We start from the raw sequence: 20,193 nt of genomic DNA on the forward strand, positions 1-20,193 counted from the left end.
GCTGCTGCACAATTGAAACTGCACTGTGGATTGCTGAGTGCCTGTAACTAAGAGAAACGCTCAGGACAGCCAGAAAGAAAATCATCAGCGTAAGTCACACTGTCATTAGTTACTTTCTGACCCTTCTTTCATCTGATATATCTCAGGCCAAGTTGCATTCTTGGTGAAGTTAACTTGCCAAAATTCAAAACCAATGACCAATGGTTTGATCTTCATCCTCAATGGCTAATGAGACCATAATCTCTTCTATTAAGGACATACTGAATTTATTCTGGCCTTATAGTGTCCTTTATTGTTATGCTGTCTGGATAAATTCAGACAATTTGATGCTAATTGCAAGATGTTGAAAAGTGTCAGTCTTACCATTAGATGATCATTTACAATCATCAACTCAATGTATTTTGTTTCCTCTTCAACTTTACGTGGAATCTGACGAACCTATGGAGAGAATGTAATTCTAAGAGAGTCTAACAATACAGAGAGAGTGTAACTGGTAACAAACATCTGCACTTAGTGGCTTCCCCACTTTAATAGTAAAGGGAATGAAGTCTCTGTTTAGAATATTTATTTTGAAACAAAATAAAGTAAGATAAACTAGCTACTTGTCACTATTTCAACATAAAAAAATAAGCAGGTTTTATTATGGGAGTTTCTGATAAAACTATACTCAAAATGAGCAAAAATATTTTGCCTACTTTTGAATTTGCAATGTAGCAGTATTTTAAAATTTCCTAACTCTTCAGGTAGGCATTGTCCAAGAGAACCCATCAATGTTTAGCTCACATTAGATAACTCATTTTGTATTAGCTGTATTGATGCAGAGATCTCATGCCAAAACAGCAGGAGCAGCAGGACTCCATCTAGACAAACCAACTCAGCAGACATGAAACAAACTTGATGGCACATTCCTTATAAACAAGCATATTGGCACTTACCTGCCTTTTCCTTCTTTTGTGTCTTGGCCTTACAACAAAATTCTGTGATGTAGTATTCATCTGCCAGAACTCTAAGCAGAAAACACAGACAAATACATTGAATATTTACAAAAATATAACCTAGCAATTAGTGTCCCTGATGCAACATGACAGTAGTATGGCATTCTTCAGCGCTTCCGATGCAGCAACAACTCATTTCCTCAAGTTTCCAGCTAGAAGGGGGCAAGCCTACAGATGCTTCCCAGTAACAGGGCTCTTATTAAAAACTACTAGTGATAATCTGGGTTTGTTGAAACAGATGATCTGTGGGTGTCACGCTTCAGAAAGCACAGCAGATGTTCTGTGCCAAAACTTCACCAATACTGGGCATGAAATATTATTAGCATAGTGCTTCCATGGAGTGAATTACATTTTCGGGAATTCAGCAGACATTCACAGAGCTCTTGCAATAGCTACCTAAATTAATAAGAAGAGCATGGAAGGCAGAATTAATGCTTTAAGACGATTATATTCACAAAGCAAAATATGTCAGAGTTGGGAGAAACCTTATGAGACTTTGGCAATGCTCTCCTACCAATACAATATTCCTCCCTGCTAATCCCTCTGTGTCTTTAACTTCTTAAACCTCTAATCATAAGCATCAAGTAGTTTATTCTTTTGCCAAATCCTTTTCACCAAATCTATTACTAGCCCCTCATGGAAAAGGACACATTATAAACTAAGCAGAAGACAGCACTTGCTCTCACCCTTTCAAATGTCCAAGAAGTCATTTTCCTTCTTTAATTTTAGATTCAAAGCCCCTGCCTCTCTTTTCCCTATATGAAATAAAGCTCTTTCCTTATCTTGTATAAATGCATTTGCTATTCACATAACCCCAAGATCTTTCTCTGATTCATGCAAATTAAATGTTTGCAGTTGCTTTGTTAGTAATAATGTTTTTCTCCTTTTACTGCTTTCCCTCTTTTGTGCCTTCTGCAGCTTTGGACATCCTTTGAGTTTCAAGGAACTGAAAACTTCTTTCAGTGCTCCAGTGATTTTACCAGTCCTGCAGAGAAGTTCATAGAACACCCCTATAGCACTATAGGATTGCTGGAGCTGTGTAAATTAAGGGACTTCCACTTCACATATCTTTTGTACACAACTTCTTCTTGTTTTACAAATTCCTGACGGGTTCACTTTTGCTGGTGAGACAGGAAAGATTCTCAGAGTTTCACTTCCTGCTGTATATTAATGGTACAATTTCTGCAGGAAAGTCAAAAATAGGATTAAAACCATGATGATAGGAATATGACAGGGCTGCCATATCACCAAAATCTGAAAACACGAAATTGAATTGCCCATCTGACAAGATATTGCCAGGCCTAAGTGAAAATCTTAACCAGGAGCAGCAAATTACTAATAAGACAAACCAGGAAAACGAAGCATGACTAACTGTTATTGTCTTGGGTAAATTAGGGACTATAGTGTCATTTTGGTATGTGAGGTTTGCAGATACCTTTCCATGGAGCAACCTGGACAACCATAGGCTCTCTGCTTAAAAATGTTTTCATGGTTACACCAACGCACTTGAGGACTTTCTTTAGAAAAAAGACCAAAGATAAATTAAATCACACCCAAGCTCCTTATTTATTGCTTAAAGACCTGCAGACTCTTGAACTTGCAGCAATGAGAAACCAAATATTGAAAAACTTTTACAATGTTTTTGATTATGCTTTATGTATGTTAATTAGTTTAGACTGTTCTAGTGCCACACAACTGGATCTCAACCTGTCATTTTTGGTTTTATAACATGCATAATGAAACTGGTAAAAATAACACTTTTCAATCAATAAAATCATAATTTACAGTATGTATGTATGGGTCTCAGATAACTTTACCAGCAAATGTGATTATTTTACCCTCAACTGGAAGTCAGTCATCTCTAAGGGAAATGATGCAGCCATTACCATTAACACATTAACACATATTAACACTGCCTTATGACTCACAAGATGGATAAATGCATACAGGTTGCATTTCCTGCCAAGGACCCTCAGGCAAAAGAACATGACCAGCAAAATCACAGGGAATGTTGATAGTTGAGAGAGCCTAGCAGATATTTTGATGGGAATATATTACCTTGAAAAAATGTCATGAAGATTCACAAAATCATAGGATCATCTTGGAAAAGATTGCTAAAATCGAGTCCAACTTAAACCTAATACTGCCGAGTCCCACTAAACCATATTCCTAAGTGTTGCATCTACGTATTTTTAATGTGATCCCAAAAGAAAAGGACATCTGATATGTATTATTTGAAAAACAGCACCTTTGATAACATATTGTTATTTAAAATCGTGCCAGCACATTGTAGATCTCAACAGAGATTGTGAGAAAAAACACAGTCTAGTAAATACAAAGTCAAATGCTCTAAGCATGCCAAGTCATCTGTCCAAGCTTCCTTATTTAAAATCCTCATTATTCCTCAGACCATTGCAAAGCACGGTACAATAAATTCTTTTCTGCAACAGTTTGTGGGGGTTTTTTAATACCCAAGGAGCAAACAAATGTATAAAGTACATTGCTATTGAACTGTGATATAATAGTGTGTGCCTCTACTATCACTGATACTGAATAATCCCTATCACATTATTTTTTTTCCCTTTCTAACACCAGTATTGAAGCTGGTGATCTATCCAGTTCATTCCTAATGCACTGGAAAGGCTGAGTGGAAATCTTACTTTACACACACGCTCTTCTAAAGATAAGAGAAAAATCTTGGCTTCATGGAAAATCTCCTTAGGCCAGTCAAATAGATAAATTATGAGAGTAGTTATGATGACATACGCCAGCACAGTGCTTGCTACTGCTAATAACAATTTTGTTGTAGTACTTTCAAAAAATCAATCACAACAATACCATTAGTAATTAATTGCAAATATTATTTAAAGAGAAAGAAGTCAAGTCAAGATAGCAGTCAGACCTCTCCACACTGGCAGGGAAGAAGCAGAAGTACTGGTGGAGCTCTTATCCTCAGGAGCTATGCATGGAACATGAATTACAGACAGAGATAAATTGAATAATCACAGCCAAAGAAAAAATGGTGGGTTTCCTAATGAGGAATGTTATACATGCACATGTAATTTTCACTACAAACATTAGAAATACCTTTTCAAACAATTTTACAAAAACAAGTGTGGGCACGTGGGACAGTAGACTGTGAATTAAAGTCTATTTCTCCATACATGGGACCCTAAACATAAAGTTTAGCACCCTGTACCTCTTATCCACACTACAAATACTTGCATAACTGAGAAGACTAGCACTCTGCAGCTGAATTTCCTTTTTAACCTCTTCCACAATCCTGTGATTCTGGTTCTATCTAGATGGCAACGTGTTCCATTATGTCACATACTGGGCTTTGTACAGCAAAGCCAGCAACGATTTCTTTGTTATCTATAGTAAAATCAAAACTGTACAAGCATGTCTAGATTTTTGTGGGAAAACAAATAAACAAAACAAGATGTGAAGCCCTAGTTTGACAGTTTTTTGAAAATCAAGAAGCTTTAGTGGAGGTGAAACTGGGGCATTTACCTGCAATTAATCCCTTTTCATAATTTTAAAAGCAGAAAACAATTTTATTCCAAAATCTTGAAAACATAAAATTTCACTAATTAGGAAATCTTATAAAACAGCTTATAGAAAATAAGTACCAACACTAGCAGTGTCTTAGTTTAACAACCTGAGAGAGAAGGTTTATTTTAAACTCAGCATTTGTTGCATTATTTCCATTCTTTTGAATTATGTCCTCAAGAAAATGAGATAAATTATTCACTTTACTATTTGACTTTATGTACAATAAATTGCTCTCAATACACTACCATCTCTGCAAGCACAGGTAATAAGCACGGTACATGTGTAAGGTGCAGGTACATAGGAAGTTTTTGACACAGAGATCAAGGCCCTGCACAAAAGTCATGAGCCTTTTGTGCTTGTGTCCCTCCATCCCAGCATTGCCTCTACCTCACCTGGGCAACCATCATCATAGGACAGGAGGCACCAAGCTGGGACACTGTTTTTGTTTAGATTCAGACAGATTCCTTCTTCAGAACTGAAATTAAGGCAACCTCAAGCAATTTAAGCTATTTTTTTTCTTTTTTTTTTTCTTTTCTCATTAGCTCCCTGAATGATTCTGCTGTGCTTAACAACTGGAAAAACTGCACAAACTGTGCTCTAAGGCAAGATCTCAGATCCAAATGTTACCATAGGACAAATAGTTTGTAGCAAGATGACCAAACATCCCTAATTCTCCTGAAGAAATTAGTCTGGAGATGGTTTCTACCAAAATGTCAGTGTCTAAAAAGAACAGTTATATTTATCTTGGATATATGTTGTAGAGCAGGAAAACACATCTGTAAAACTGGCAAATGCTTGACAGAATGGGGATATGTCATAAATACTGCAATTTTAGCTTCAATTAACAAGCCAACCTCTCAGATGAAAACCCATTTTTTACAAAAAACTTTCTCCCTTCACACACACAATATAGGCATTCATCACTACAAGCACTTGAAGCCACTTCTGCCTCCAAATTCATTTGCACTGAAATGCTCAGCCCTCATCATAGCCAGTACTGTGAGAGATGCTGACCAGACTGGAGATGAAAGTCACTGAACAGCAATGACATTTGGTAACTTCTTGTCTCCCAGGCTTATGCTCACTCCATGTACTCACCCTGTATCTCTAAACAGGAAAAACCCATGAAGAGTTATCAACCACCATCAATGTGGTGTTTATTTTCATCACCTCTAGGTTTTCCTTTCCTCTCTACAACTACTAGCACATAATCCAGCCCACAGACCACATGACCTGTTAAGAGAAAAATGTATCACAGCATGAAGGTCTAGGAGAGGTTTCATGCATTGTATTCAGGGTTTTTTCATCACTTCAGATTATTTTCCTGCTCTTTCACTATTTCAAAATGGGGTTTTTTTCAGTATTTTTTTAACTTCATTGGGTGAAAAAAGGTAAATCTAACAAAACAATATACTCTCAGAAGATGATCAATCAAGTATAATCAACAAATCTGGCCTTAGACTAAAACACTCAGTAAGTCATGAATATATAAAAAATCATACCAGACGGCAGGTCGACTGAAGGAAATTCAAACAACTTGGATTTGTAAACAGAGTGGAAATGGAAGTCATCCTGAAATAGAAAGTAATTACCCATATTACATCAGGAAAGATTAATCCATCTCATGAGCATTAAACAGACAATTCCAAAGGTTCTTGTTACCCAACACATACACCAGTGAACATGCGAGTTGCAAGGGCCAGAGAAGGGCACTGGGCACTCACAGGCTTCTGTTGCTGGCTCCAAGGGACCCTCCTCTAGTGCTGCAGTGCTCTATAGCCAAATGCTACAGAGCACACACATACAGACACACCAATGTCTAATTTTTGGAGGTCTGCTTTTGTCTGTGAAGAGGGAGTTTCACATCTGGAGGATATGAGGTAAATGAGTTGGGAATGAGGGGATGACCCTGTGGTCCCATGTCCTTATGCCTACACTGTACCCATGGATCACTGCACTCAAAAAACACAGCAGGACTACTGTAAGTTCTACTTACATCTGAAGTGTAGTTTTCATCAGGTTCAATAAGGTAAGTATGATTTCCATCATAGAACATCCCACTGTCAAGAGCAGGAAATATAAATACAGATTTAGTAAACAAACACTAGTGCAACATGGAAGTAACTTCTTACAGTTAATATACTTTAAAAATTTAAATATTTGGGAAAGAAAGGGTTTAAAATGGTTTCCAGAACTGAATGCAATTCTGGATCAATCTTTTGTTTCTTCATTTCAAAAAAGATTTTCTTCTGCGGTGAAGCTCTTCTTTCTTCCAGAAACCTTCTCTACAATACATATAAACACAAAATGGACTAATTTAACCGACTGAAAGTCCAGTTCAAAGCCCCTGCTCCAATGCAGGAAATATCTACCTGCAACAGATAAATAAGGGACCTTTCTTTAGGAACACATATTTAGAACATATGCATAGCTTTCACCAAATAAAAATGGTACTGAATTGAATCATCCTTAGGTTTTAATGGTTTTTTAATTAACTCTTCCCTTAGCATTTCATTTAAAGAAAGTGTTGGTACAAATATTACTCTGTAAGAGCAGAAAAACAAAGGTTATTTCTTGTATCAATACATTCTGATCTTCAACCAAACCAGAATATTTTTTAAGTAATTTTGCCTTTACTGCAGTGGCATACACACATGGCTGGGATTAGGCTGTATCAGCATGTTCTTTTCAAAAGGCCACTGCCAAGGTGTTTAAACTTGGCCCTAAATATGAGTACAACATGCCTATACTTGAACATAGCACACAACAACGGCATGAAAGTGAGATTTTTTATTTACTTACGTTATTGTTAAAAACACCCAAAACAAACAGGAATAACAGGCAACAAAAGCAGATACTTTTCTTTTTTCTTATGCAGCATTTTTTTAATCAGCAAAACTGTCATTCACAGAAGTAACCTGGGTTACTGACTGTATAACATATATCAAGTATAACTACAATGTAAAGCTGCTTCTCCTTTCAAATTACAGGTGCCTATTCTTTCAAAAATAAATACTGTCTATACAGTTTAAGCAAAATATTCTAACATCTGCTGAAGCTTTTTTGCTTGGAAATACAATGAGGTTGGGGAACATCCTGTAGCTCTTTATCAGGAAAAACTTCCCTCTAATTGGAACTTTAGTTTAGCACGGTCTGCAAGTTGAAGCGCTGTGGGAGAAGAGCTTCTCATGAGACTGCTGCTCCCAGTAGCACTGACCTCTGATCGAGTCACTCAGCAGTGACAAGAATAATAGTCACAGCTGACCTACACACCTGACCTGCACACTCAAAGCATTCATGGCTCTTCTCCAACCACCTACCACAGACCTAGTGCGCTCTGAATAAACCACACGCACGTGGCTGTTAGAGAGAAAGCAAAGCATTTCAAAAGCCTGCATTTTGATGATGTGTATTCTTCAGACAACCACATTTGTAGCCGTGACGGTCCAATTCACGGCAGGGACGGCAGTTTTTACATTCACCAGCAGCCGGCAGCAAGATCCCAGCCGTGCCTGCTGGCTGTGCCCTCGCCTCCCAGACCGGGAGCCCGCTATAGCTCATTTATATCCCAGCATCCGCTGGCCTTTGCATCCAAAGTCTTCCTTGTGTTAACTCATAGGAAACCGTGGCTGCTGCACAGCCCACAGAAAACAAACAAAACAAAAATCCAAGCAAAAATGGCTTGCTCGAAGTTAAGGCTGCAGAGGTACATTTGTCATTAGCCATTTGTCACTGTGTCATTTGCCAAGTCGTTAAGAAGACATCTATAATTTCAGGTATTCTGTCAGCCAGTCATGCGATCGATTTAACTAATAAAAGGAAGGATGCAAAACAGACATTACTAAAAGAAGAACTCATAACTTGTGATTAAAAACCCCGACATTTTTTTCTCATGTATGAAAAATTCTGCTGTTACTGGCTGAGATCTAGAGGTACAAATACGCAAAAGAGGAGACTGACATGACCTTTAGAAATATGAAGCTTGTTATTCTCCTAAAGGCGTCTGTTCTGTCTTATGTACTCCCTAAAATTCATGAAAGTAAAGCTCCTGCCCCACAGACCTTACAGAGGACAACTCTCCCCAGCTACCTTTATTCCAGCAAGATACTCTGATTGCAAGTGTAAGTTTCTAGTAATTCCTTGTCATTTAAAATCAACTGTATAGGAGCTAGTTGCAATGATGGAAATGCAGTGTCAGAGAATGTGAGTTTAATACAGCTCAGGAAACATTACTTTCTCATACTGGATGCTTGAAATACCAGCCTTATTAGAGTAAGCTTGTATGAAAGAACTCGGCTGAAACTTTTTTATATCGGGGGGGAAAAGGAGGTGTTTAGGAGATGGGGAGATACCTCTCAAGAGATAGCTGAATCATACAATGAAAAAAATGCATCATCCATCATGTATCTTTAGAAGGGACCAATTTGGATATTAGGCCATTTAAGAATACAGAGCAGCATAACAGTCAGTTTTTAGCATAAACTCACAAAAAGAAGGCAGGGAAAGACATATGCAGGCTCTCCTTGGTTTCTGCTTTTTCTCCTAGGAGTTAGCAGGGGCCAAGACCTAATGGATCACTGCTAATGGAAGGCACACAGTGGCTCAGAATGCATTAGGAAGCTACTATTTTTAGGCTCACTGTCTATTCTTTAAACTGGGCTCAAGTTTCTTGAGCTACACAGCTGTAAATCAGACAAGTGCAAGGATGACAAGTCTTCTGCATGCATTCTCCCCTTCATAACAAATACACAACTATAAAAGAAAGACGCTACTCAAATGGAAGTATTTATATGACTGATACCAGAACTACAGAATAGCTGCAGATAGACAATAGGCTGGGGAAGATTTCCATCAGCTAAACCTTTCTTCCACAGCAAAGGGTAAAGCTCAGGTAATCCCACAAAGGCTTACTTGGTGCCATGATTTTTTAAGCTGATGTCAGTATTAGAAGTGCTGAGATCCTGTAATTCCCAAAAGTGACAGGCACTTGGTTGATCTGAAAATCTGACTAGCATCATTCAATAGTGCCAAAAGTAGACAGGTCCAAAAGCTATACAATCCATACACAGCTTCATGTAATCTTCAGTTGACAGATGCTTTAATTATAAGTAAAATTATGTACTTCAAATAGAAATTATTGCACCCTCTTATACCTTTTCTTCTAGATTTTTCAAGATTTTACTATATGCAAGGTATTACCCCATACACACAGCTTAAGGCCAGAAATTCTGTTAACAAAAGTGGATAGTGCAAGATAAATTCTAAACTGACATTTTCTTTGTAAAGAGACTAGAAAAGAAATAAAGTATACATCATTATAGCAACAAGAAAAGAACACAACTTCCAAATAATTCATTGGCATTGTTTTTATTCTAGAATAGGGTGTTTTCAGCTACTTATAATCTGCTATCTCTATAATAAATTATCCTAAAACACTACCTGGCCACTGCCATAAGTCCTCAGTTTAGAAAAAAAGGAAATTCTGAAGATTGTTGATTATTTAATATTGGTGACAAACTAATAGGAAAATAAATAGCACTTATTTTACAATATACATGTATTATTTTACTATAAACAACTTGATTTTGCTTAAAAGAGTAATAAACAAAGGTCATTAAAAACAAAACAGCAGACTTACTGTAATCCATGGCATGTTGACAAGGCAACAAATGATACAGGATTTCCTCGAATTTTTCCCTGATAATAGCAATGTTCTCCTCCCTGAAATTGGAAATTGAGACTGTAAATCCATAGGACATTCCACAGCATCACACTCCATCCTGTCGAAGACTACTTTTCCATAAACACATTGCCAAGCCATTGACATGGCACCAGGAACTGACTGTCACTCATAGGGGTGTTCACCCCATCTTCTTTGAGCCTTGGTTTGGTATTTAGACAAACACCATCATCTCAACACTGTACACCAAATGGCGTATTTCACAATTTCAGTGTGAAATCCCTGACATCCTGAGATGGATTTCAGAGACAAATTACTCCAGAAGTGCTCATCTTTCTTCATTGACTAGAAAAAGAGTTGGAAGTAGAGGCCTTAGACTCAACATCTGCTCAGCACATGACTCTGATGAACTCTGCTCTGAGGGTAAGGCAATTTCCTTCTTCTGAGGAGAAAGGTATGCTAACAAAATAATAATAATAATGCTTGATTGAAAAAAGAAGACCAACTCAGAAGTAGTCACTAGAGCTCCAAAACTAATGGAAACTCTAAGAATAACTAAGTAGTAAAGGAATACAATGAAAATGAGTATTTGCCTCCTCTCTTCTGCCAATGAAATGTATACCTCTCAAATAAAATCCAGCAGAATCCACTGAAAAAATCCCCCCTGGTTTCACTGTTAGGGATGTAAGCCCTACTGCATATGCAATAAATTTATTCAGTATCGAACAATATCAATATTTGTATGCAAAATTAGAAAAACAATTCAAACGTCCATTAATTTTTTTCACTGACTTACTCTTCAGAAGAACTTACCTATTAGTGTCTTGCCAAAATCAGCTATGCTGTAATGCATTGGTTAAAGGACTATGAAGGAGATTTTCAGATTTTCAGTGTTTGTTTTTTTTAATAGCATTTATTTGCAAATACTTCTTCCAGCAAATGAATGAATAATCTACCTAGCCTAATGTACCCAGCCCTGTGAATATTTATGTCCATTTACTAGAGGGAGGGAAAGGCATTACAATTACAGCTTTTTCAAAAGCCAGCAGTCACTTGCATGATGTATAGCACAGTCATTTTAGACATCTGACATCAAATGCTTTTGGTCTTTATTTTTCAAATACGAAAAAAAATTAAATCAAGATCAGGCTAAAGGCAAGAAAATATGTATGCTATATTGCTAGTTTTGTGTTTTGATCAGAAAATCCTGTTCTGTTTTCTACAACATGTGGAATCTATTGTTGAAAGCAGCTACAATGTATGGGTGCCTCTGGTTTGAGGTGCACTCCTTAAGAGAATGTAGGAGCCTGTTTGTTAGAGCACAGCTGCTCACAGGGAAACTGACTTGATCTCAGCCTGGTCAAAGGAAGTCCTACACCACACTGACCAGCAGAGTGAGCACCTCACTGCTCACCATGGGCACCTCTCTGCTCAGAAGTCTGAAGGGAAACTGGTGCCACACAGGTAATGTTTGATGCCTTGTCTCACGTTGGTAAGAAGCTCTGGGGCTGCCCCATACCAGGCTAAAACAAAGTGTGTCTGGCAGCAGGTGCATGACCCATCACTCTGGACCAGCATCTCTCCTGACTATCAAGACCTTGGGACACAGATCAAGAATCATCGAAAAGGAGAGTGTTTTAACTTCTGCTTTGCACTCACATACATTTTAACCACCAATATCCTCATTTAATTTGATTTCAGAGAGACTACATCCTTCTTTGTTTTTCCTGAAACCTTGGCTCATTTTATCCTCCTTTTCTACACCTATTTACTTCCTATCTCTTAGCGACTTTAAGCTCTCTTCACTTGAGATTTTCTTTCTTTCAGTCAGTAGGGTGTCCCCCACTACAGGATCATGGAACTGCTTAAGGCTTTCAGGTCCCTTTGGAATATATGAATAAGAAGTAAACAAAGAGAGACTCCAGTAAGCAAATAACAAAACTAACAATCAAACCATATGGATGATCTAAAACTTTATAAAGCATACTCTCTAAAGAGAATTCTTGAAGTAGTATTTCTGTAAAAGATCTAACTGGAATAAGTGCATGGATATGGGAATAATACTGAAAAGACCATCAGTAGGGAGTTGTACAGACTTCTAGCTGTGGAAGGAATTTGGAGTAATTACACAAATTGGTTTGTTCTCAGAAAATGTAGTTAATATGTACCAGAAATAGAATCTCAGGCTCCATTAGTTTGCAAACCATGTCTTTTCAACCAGGAGGAACATTTTTTCATACAAAGAATCCAGTCTCTGGCTCAAAAGTGTGTTTTGATCTTTTGAATGAGCATCAAATAAATGTCCCATGACAGTACCTCTAAATTAATTTATTCTGTAAAAAATCCAAGGGGAAAAAATATGCATACAGATCTAGAAAAGTAAAATATAAGAAAAATAGGTCTAAATTCTTGTCTGGGAAAAGTACAATTGAGAAACACAAACTCTACTGTATTTAGTCAAATCAATTCAACTCAACAATCTACTAGAGTTCATGGTAATTCTGGTGGACATAGAAACACAACTCTGATCTCAGTCTCAGGGACCAGTTCTTCTCACTACAAAACATTCCTTTCTATATGTTAACATCCGGGAGATATTTTTTATGTATGTACTTACGTTCCTGTCATTATAACATAAGTCACTTCAAAACAGTTAAAATGAACTTAAGCTAAAAAAATTTATTTTAACTTCTTTAAATAAAGATAGTTTTTTCCCAAGTATTTGATGCATGAGATTATCTGAAGTGGTTACAGCATGGTGCTAATAATAGCAAGGCTCTGGGTTTGACCCCTGTAAGGGTACTTAAAGCTACAAATTCTGAGGATAGAAGCATTTAGGAAACCACTGGATGTGGCACTCAGTGTCATGGTTTAGTTGGTATGGTGGTGTTTGGTCAAAGGCTGGACTTAATGAACTTGGAAGTGATTTCCAACCTTAATGAGTCTATGAGTCAAAGGTTCTGTACTGAGTCAGGACACATGAAGGGACTCTACAGGGCAGGTTTCTTCAAGCACATGTAATTTTGGCCAAGAAGTTTACTGTTGTTGCTTCACTATAGAGCTGAAGCTGAAATTGTGCTGGGATTGCCATGTACTAAAGCTGTTTCATAGCAGATGCTGCTATAAAATACACTGTATTAGAGGAGAAATCACAGTATGTGAGAGGGCTAAGACCACAAAACACTAAATATAATTATCATACCTATCTTCTTTTACTCTGCTCTAGGAAAACACTCCCTGAAGGACTGGGATGGTCTCTCTTCTGGCATCTTTAGCAGTGAGACAAAAGCAGCAGAAAAAAAAAAGTCTTCATTTTTTTCTTAAAAATATTCTGGCCTCATATGATAATTAAGACTTCCCTTAAGAGCTGAAATTAGCACCAACTACAGCTCAGTCCAGAACATCAAGGGTTTTTTGTGAAGAGCTATTGGCTTCCTGTAGCTAATAGAGCCTCTCTCTGTTCTCTCAAAAGCAGTAACTGCCCATTTCAGCAAATCAAACCTCCACACTGGCCTTTGCCAGTACTGGGGAATGGTTCAGTGCAAGATGAGAGGAAACCAGACCACTCTTCGAACACATGCCAGCCATAAGTCAGAGCAGCACACTGACCCACTTCTGCTCTAAAAATGAACCTGGTCACTCTAGAGTCTAGGAGAAAATTAGGGTAAATGCCATCTCCTATGAGACAAGGTCAGCCTGGTGACAAGGGCTGTGACACAAACCTGCAACACACACAGGCAGACCTTATGCCATATCTAAAGGCATGCTAATGCAACAGCAGAGAGAAGTTCAACATTTTTGCCTCCACGAGGCACACAGCCACTGTTCATGCTGTGGTTTGCACCATGCAAGGCAAAATTTCTGCCAATGCCCATAGCACTCTGTTGACAATTTCCTTGGATCAGTAAGTTATCCTTCCTGCATGAACCTTCTCAACATGAGGGACAACCTACTAGTGATGTCCAAGGACAGAACAGAAAATACAGATTTTTAAAAAGAAGTTTATGGATTTGGAGAGATAAAAATGTAATAACATTCTACAAATAATAAAAAAAAATAAAAACCAGAATGACTCCAGGGTCAATTAAAACAAGTTAATCATTAAAATAGTTGTCAGTTCATAAGATTGCCTTCATCTTGATGCTTAAGTTGGATAATTGTAGCAAAATCCTGAATTAGGGCTGTTTACCCTGTGAACTGCTACAGTTCATCTCTAACCAGATGCAACCTTTTTGCCCATGTCAGTACAAGTCTTCTTGCAACCTGTCGGGTACATAGTGTGGCAAAGATGCTAAAAAATGGTAAGACACAGATGTCAGCAATGCAAATAAAATCTGTTCCCATTTTTATCCTTTAAGATAGTTTGTCCCTGCTTTGAGAGGCACCAGCTGCTGAGCAGACATGAAAGACCTGAAAAACACATTAACTAATACTCATAATAAAAGGTGAAATAAGTAAAGCAAAAGAACAGCCCCGACAGTCATTAATGGTGGCAGTTCACTCCTCTCTGCAGTCACAGTGCAGAAAGCATCTGCTGACCATACACTGGCAGGGCTTGTTATTCGCCTCAGAGACACTATGACCTTCCCAGGGGAGGAAAATAAGGATGCACATTCATCTGCTTTCTACATCGGATATCTAAGTAAGCCATTTTCTGCAATTAAGAGAGGCACTCACCAGTAAAACTCGTGTGACAGCAAGGCACTGACCTTAAAATTAATACCTTCCTTCTCCTACATATTCCTATTTTAACACTCTTTAATCCAAAGGAAATGAGATTGCTGGTTTAATTCAAATCCTAGTAAGTTATCTCCTTCTTTCCTTGCAGCAGAAAGCTCCCAAAAGGCCAGCTAAGGCTCAAGTCACCATTCTGTGAATGCTAGATAATGATTAGCTGCCAGATAACGATTAGCTGTTTAAAGAGCTACCCATTACGGGGCCACTAGTTACAAAAATGCATAACTAAGGCTGCAAGGTCAATGGCAAAAGGAAAAGAAAATGCACCCTCACTGGCTGACTTCTGTGGCAGAAAGCAACTTGTTATGAATAGGTTTGTATTAGTAAATAGAAAAGTCAAAATGGCACTTTGACCTGTGTAACTGCAATGAGACAAAACATCTTTTAATTGACATGTACTAGGGCAATTGGCAGGGGGCCTGCTGTGGAACTGTGCTGAGCCCTGAGTTCAGCTCTTACTCAGCTCAGTAACGATGCCAGGGACCGGGCACCACCTCTTTGCAGAGTAGTTTCTGGACTGCAGACGCCTGAAAGCCAAATGTTCTGAAATTGTGAACGGAGCCGTCCCTTTGTAGGAGGATGGCTATCACATGTGCTCATATAACTCAGAGTTGACACGCTGTAGTGACATTAGATTATAACGCTGTTTCAGATTCTGAAATCAGAGATATGGATTCCAAAATTAGGATAAGGCACAGATGCTTCTAAGCCTTCTCCACAAAAAGCCCATGTTTAAAGCCTGTTGGCAGCACTCTTAAAAAACAGACACATGTGTATGTGACAGAATCCTGCACGCAGGCGACTCGCTCCAACTGCCATCAGTGACTCACAGCAGGAGCCTTCAGCAGATGGCACAAGATATCAGCCCAGCTTCCCAGTTCAGAGGCCAAACGAGGGTTGTGTTTACTGCCCAGTAGCTATGAGAGAAGATGCTCCACAAAACACTGCAGGGTGTGGACAGAGAGCTCATGCCAACGCAACACCATCTGCTGTGGAAGCTGCCTTGGCATCTGCTTGAGAAACAGATTCTTGACTTGCCTTGACTTACCTTAGTGTTAGGGAAAATTATTTTTTATCATCAGCTGCCAGGAAAAGATGAGGCAGAGGAGAAAATGTTACCTCTTCTGCCTATTCTGTTTCTGTGTTTAAGATAGCTCTTGTAGCAGTGGCAAGTGTCTCCTAGTCGTGGCATGCATACATACATTTAAATGACAGTCATTTTGTTCCACTCCTGCATGCCTATTCCAGGGAAATGGAAGCAAACATTTTAAGGGTCAGTATGGAAATTCCTTATAATCTACACATTCTGATCAGCCACATCAGCTCATCAGCCTACCCTGAATCTGAAGCCAAGGTGTAAGAATGTGATTTACAAGATTACTATAAACACAACATCTACCTGGATACCAATCAGTCAGCAGGACATAAAGTTCTGAGGAAAATAGAAAACAATACAACTCTGATATCCTTATTGGCCTATTATTTCTGAATGACAGAACTTTCTCTTTAACAGAAAATTCACAGAGCTTGAGGCTGTGTCTAGAAACATTAACCTACTGTTTATAATACAGCGCCAGTTTGGTATCCACAACAGACATGTCTAGGCAAAGCTACTTACAGAAGTCAAGATGAAGAAAGTAAAGATGTCAAGCTAAAGCACACTGAAGCCTTGCATGGAAGCACTCCTTCAGAAGTACAGCAGCTTCTGTTTGCTTAGCTTAATTCCCCCTCAAAGGGATTAAGTTAAATCCAAAAATACTTTTATTTTTTAATAAGGGCATCTACAAAGTGATTTTATGTTCTTTAGTGTTATAGCAGTAATTAATTTCTCTTAGCCATACTCAGTCCTCGTATGGTCTGAGATTACTTGGTTGCTACCACTCTCTGGCTATATATGCTGTATGTTGTTGCAGCTCATGGAAAATAACTCATGAGGTGCACAAAGTCAGGCAAGATTTTTCTGCAAGTTCAAGCTGTCCTCCTTCTGGAGAAAGAGAAAACTGTGGCAAGAGTACTCAGGAGGTGACTCCTGATGGTCACACAGTGGCTTGACTTGTCACTTCAGCAGAACCAGCACCTACCATCACTGGGGTCCACATCCACAGTGAAATGCACTTTTTAATCTCTGGAATCATTTTCTGACATCTTCCCCTGCAGGACTAGTTAAACCCACAGGATTTTTTATTTTTTTTATGTCACAAAGAAAAGGAAGACAAGATAATTAAACCTGCAAAATCCTACGTGAATCATGATCTGGGATTCATTCCAGTGTAGTATATTCAAAACCATGACCTGGGAATAACTCCTAATATGGAAAGCTGTTACTTTCGGTTTTCTTCTCCTCAATAGTAGGATGTATATAAAAAGTAAGCTAGTAATAACAGGGAGATAATCAGATGTTTTAAAAAGCTACTGCAAATGTGCATTTAAAGTGCCAGCCTGCAGGATCATTATGTCAAGCAAATGCACTATATATGAGGACTGATTATCTTCCCCTGGTTTCCCATAGAGGATACTAGGTTTTATAAGCCCCAAAGGGCTTGCTTCCAGAATTCAAACAATGCTACAACAGGAAAGTGAGATATTTCTCAATGCCCATCAACTTAGTGTGACAGCATGATACTACTGAAAAAGAAAGATGTCCAGAGTAACAGAAAATACACAGAAATTAAAAAATTTTGTCAAGACACATACGGTAACATTAATTCCTGTCAAAACCTAGAGAAAGTAATTTGGCAGGTATACTCTGGACCACAGTTTGCTTCCATCCTGCCATTCTGTTCTACTACTGCACTCTAATCTTCCCCTTCTTGTGGAACTTGCAATTTATAAACTTCCATTGTACAGCAAAAACACCTATAATTAGTCCCTAAGCGTGAGAAGTTGCCATTTGTTCTATTTGGTTTTTATTTACTCCATTGGTCAAAAGATAATGAGTTCTCCAGCTGATCCTTCTGCGCACTGTAATGCTTCTCAGTTTTGCACCATTGGCAAATTTCATTAATATACACATACTTTTTTTTACATAAGTCATTAATGAAAACATTTGATGGGAGTACTCTGAAGATCAACCTTGCAGGAACCCCCTGCTAAACTGTGTCAGACTCACAGACTCCCTGTCAGCTCTTCTTTAGTTAGTTTACTGCTATCACTAAAAAGTAGATTATGGCCTAGATTTGTTAGTAATTTGCCATGAGGCCAACAGAGCTCTGTTGAGGGCATAGGAGAGAGGAGATCTGGCAACATTACAGGAACCCTTATTCAAAGTCTTCTCTCAAACAAGATAAAGAGTGATTTTTCTGATAATAATGGCTTCTCTAGTCTCTGTACACAGCCAAAAAAGCTCTGCCAGAAACAGGCATATATAATTCCTGCATTATTTATGATTTGTTCCTTTCCGGTTTTCATCAGCAGGTTGTACAAATTTCAGGTACACTCACGCAGAGATCCCCACCAGCCCCAGGCTCCAGCCTCCCAGGACTGAATCTTCCTGCACTCCCCTCCCATCCTCTGCCAGCCCAACTGGCACTCCACTTTTCAGGAGAAAGTGCAACCCCTTACAGAAAAGCCTGTTTAGCATACAGGCTTCCCTGACAACTGAAACACCTTCTTCTTTGGTTATAAAATGGTGAGCTGGGGAAGGCCAGGGTCCTGCCCTTAGAGTGGTTGTGTGTCAGCCCTGGAGGGGCAAAGGTAAACAGGGAGAACACCCCTCTAGTATAGAGAGAGAAAAGCTCTCCTTCCCATGGACCTTTGCAGACACATGCAAACAGTTCTCAATGTTCTATTGGTTCACCAAATTAATGTAATCTCTGTTCTGCCCCCATTTGCCATTTATGGTTAATCCCCAGAATGTTCTCCCTTCCCCAGATTTCTATTGGCCCCAGTTTGCTGCATTGCTCCACCCCCACTACCCTATTGGTTTCCCCAGTCCCTAAGCAATGCCTTTGCACCATTTTCCCTTGTTCTGGTTGGACCCTGACCCTCAGCTCCGCCCCTGTCACCCTGTATTTAATCCTGTGCCCTTAGCTCATTTTTGTCTTTGTCCCTGGACCCATTCAGAGATTAAACCCTTTGGGATATCCAAACAAGGATCCATCCCTTGCTCCTTTGTTGCCAGTTAGTTCTATTGGTGGTGTGCTCCGGGCCCTGAAGGCGAGGTCGCGTTTAGGGATTCAGTGTGGCACACACCACGACAGTGAGTTACCAAAGCCTGAAGAATAATAAGAGATTCTTCTCAGACAGTGAGTGCCCTAACTGGAAAATGATGGTTAGAAGCACCTTGCTATAAGACTGGAAACATAGCAGTCAAATATTTAAATTACCTGCTCACTGGTTAAGTGTTTCATCTGGCTGCCCCACAAATTATTGTAGACTTATGATGAGTTTGTACTTGTGGAGATAACAATGAATTATTGGAATGCCACTTGGGATGAGGTCTCAAACACAGGCCCAGGTGTGCACAGACACACACTGCCCTCCCAGTCAAGGGACTGTATTTTAACAAGTGCTCAAGCAGACCAGATTTGAAGGAGAAAGTTTTACAGAAAAAGCAGTATCTACCATATGAAGGGTACCCAGATTCCTCTGGTCCTTCAAGATTTTAATATTTTTCTCCCTTATATATAATTTTTCCTTTAAAAGGGCATTTAAAGGGCCCTTCAAATGCACATCATGGCACACACTAGCCAAGGCTTTAAGCACAGCAAGGCAATGAAGAACAGTAATTTTCCTCTCTTGTGCAGAATCATTAAAACAGCTGTAAGCTACAATACTGGTCATCTTGCACATGCTACTAGTCAAACAATGCACACAACATAATGACTGTTTTTGCAAGCTAACAGCTCTGCTTTGCTGTGCAGCATTAAAACGCACTTGCCGCAACCACCCCCAGTGGCCAAGCTACAATGACTCTGCTGGGGTCCCCACAGAGCAGGAGGCCGTGCTGGGGCACCCCAGCTGGACAGGACGGCTGCAGGTGCTTTGAAGAAAGCCCAGCGGGCACAGTCTGAGCGCCGCGGGGCCCAGCAGTGCGGCTCAGCACAGCTTGGGACACACAGCCACACAGCATTCCCAACCAGCAGGACAAGCCTGGACAAAGCTCCCCTGTTAATGCCACAACAGAGAAAAACAGTACGTAGCATTTGACAGGTCTCCATTCATGTTGTTCAATGCTATCATATGAACATACTGTGAGGCTGAAGCAAAAAGCAGTGGTTTATGCTG

At 39.1% G+C, this 20,193-nt stretch overlaps 1 protein-coding gene across 1 annotated transcript in view; it reads right to left on the reverse strand.

Annotated features, from left to right (window-relative positions):
- Nucleotides 1-20,193, reverse strand: part of ADAM22 (ADAM metallopeptidase domain 22) — a 131,504-nt gene that overhangs the window by 49,614 nt on the left and 61,697 nt on the right. Inside the window, exons 4-8 of the mRNA XM_088054527.1 lie at nucleotides 10,189-10,271; nucleotides 6,547-6,610; nucleotides 6,053-6,122; nucleotides 936-1,006; nucleotides 364-438 (exon numbers count right to left, since the gene is read on the reverse strand). Coding sequence (XP_087910653.1) covers nucleotides 364-438; nucleotides 936-1,006; nucleotides 6,053-6,122; nucleotides 6,547-6,610; nucleotides 10,189-10,271 — 363 coding nt within the window. The remainder of the gene's footprint in view (nucleotides 1-363; nucleotides 439-935; nucleotides 1,007-6,052; nucleotides 6,123-6,546; nucleotides 6,611-10,188; nucleotides 10,272-20,193) is intronic.

Source organism: Pseudopodoces humilis, chromosome 1 (assembly GCF_049639895.1).
Source record: "Pseudopodoces humilis isolate 2021_Gansu_Grassland_sample_001 chromosome 1, ASM4963989v1, whole genome shotgun sequence".
Lineage (NCBI taxonomy): Eukaryota > Metazoa > Chordata > Aves > Passeriformes > Paridae > Pseudopodoces > Pseudopodoces humilis.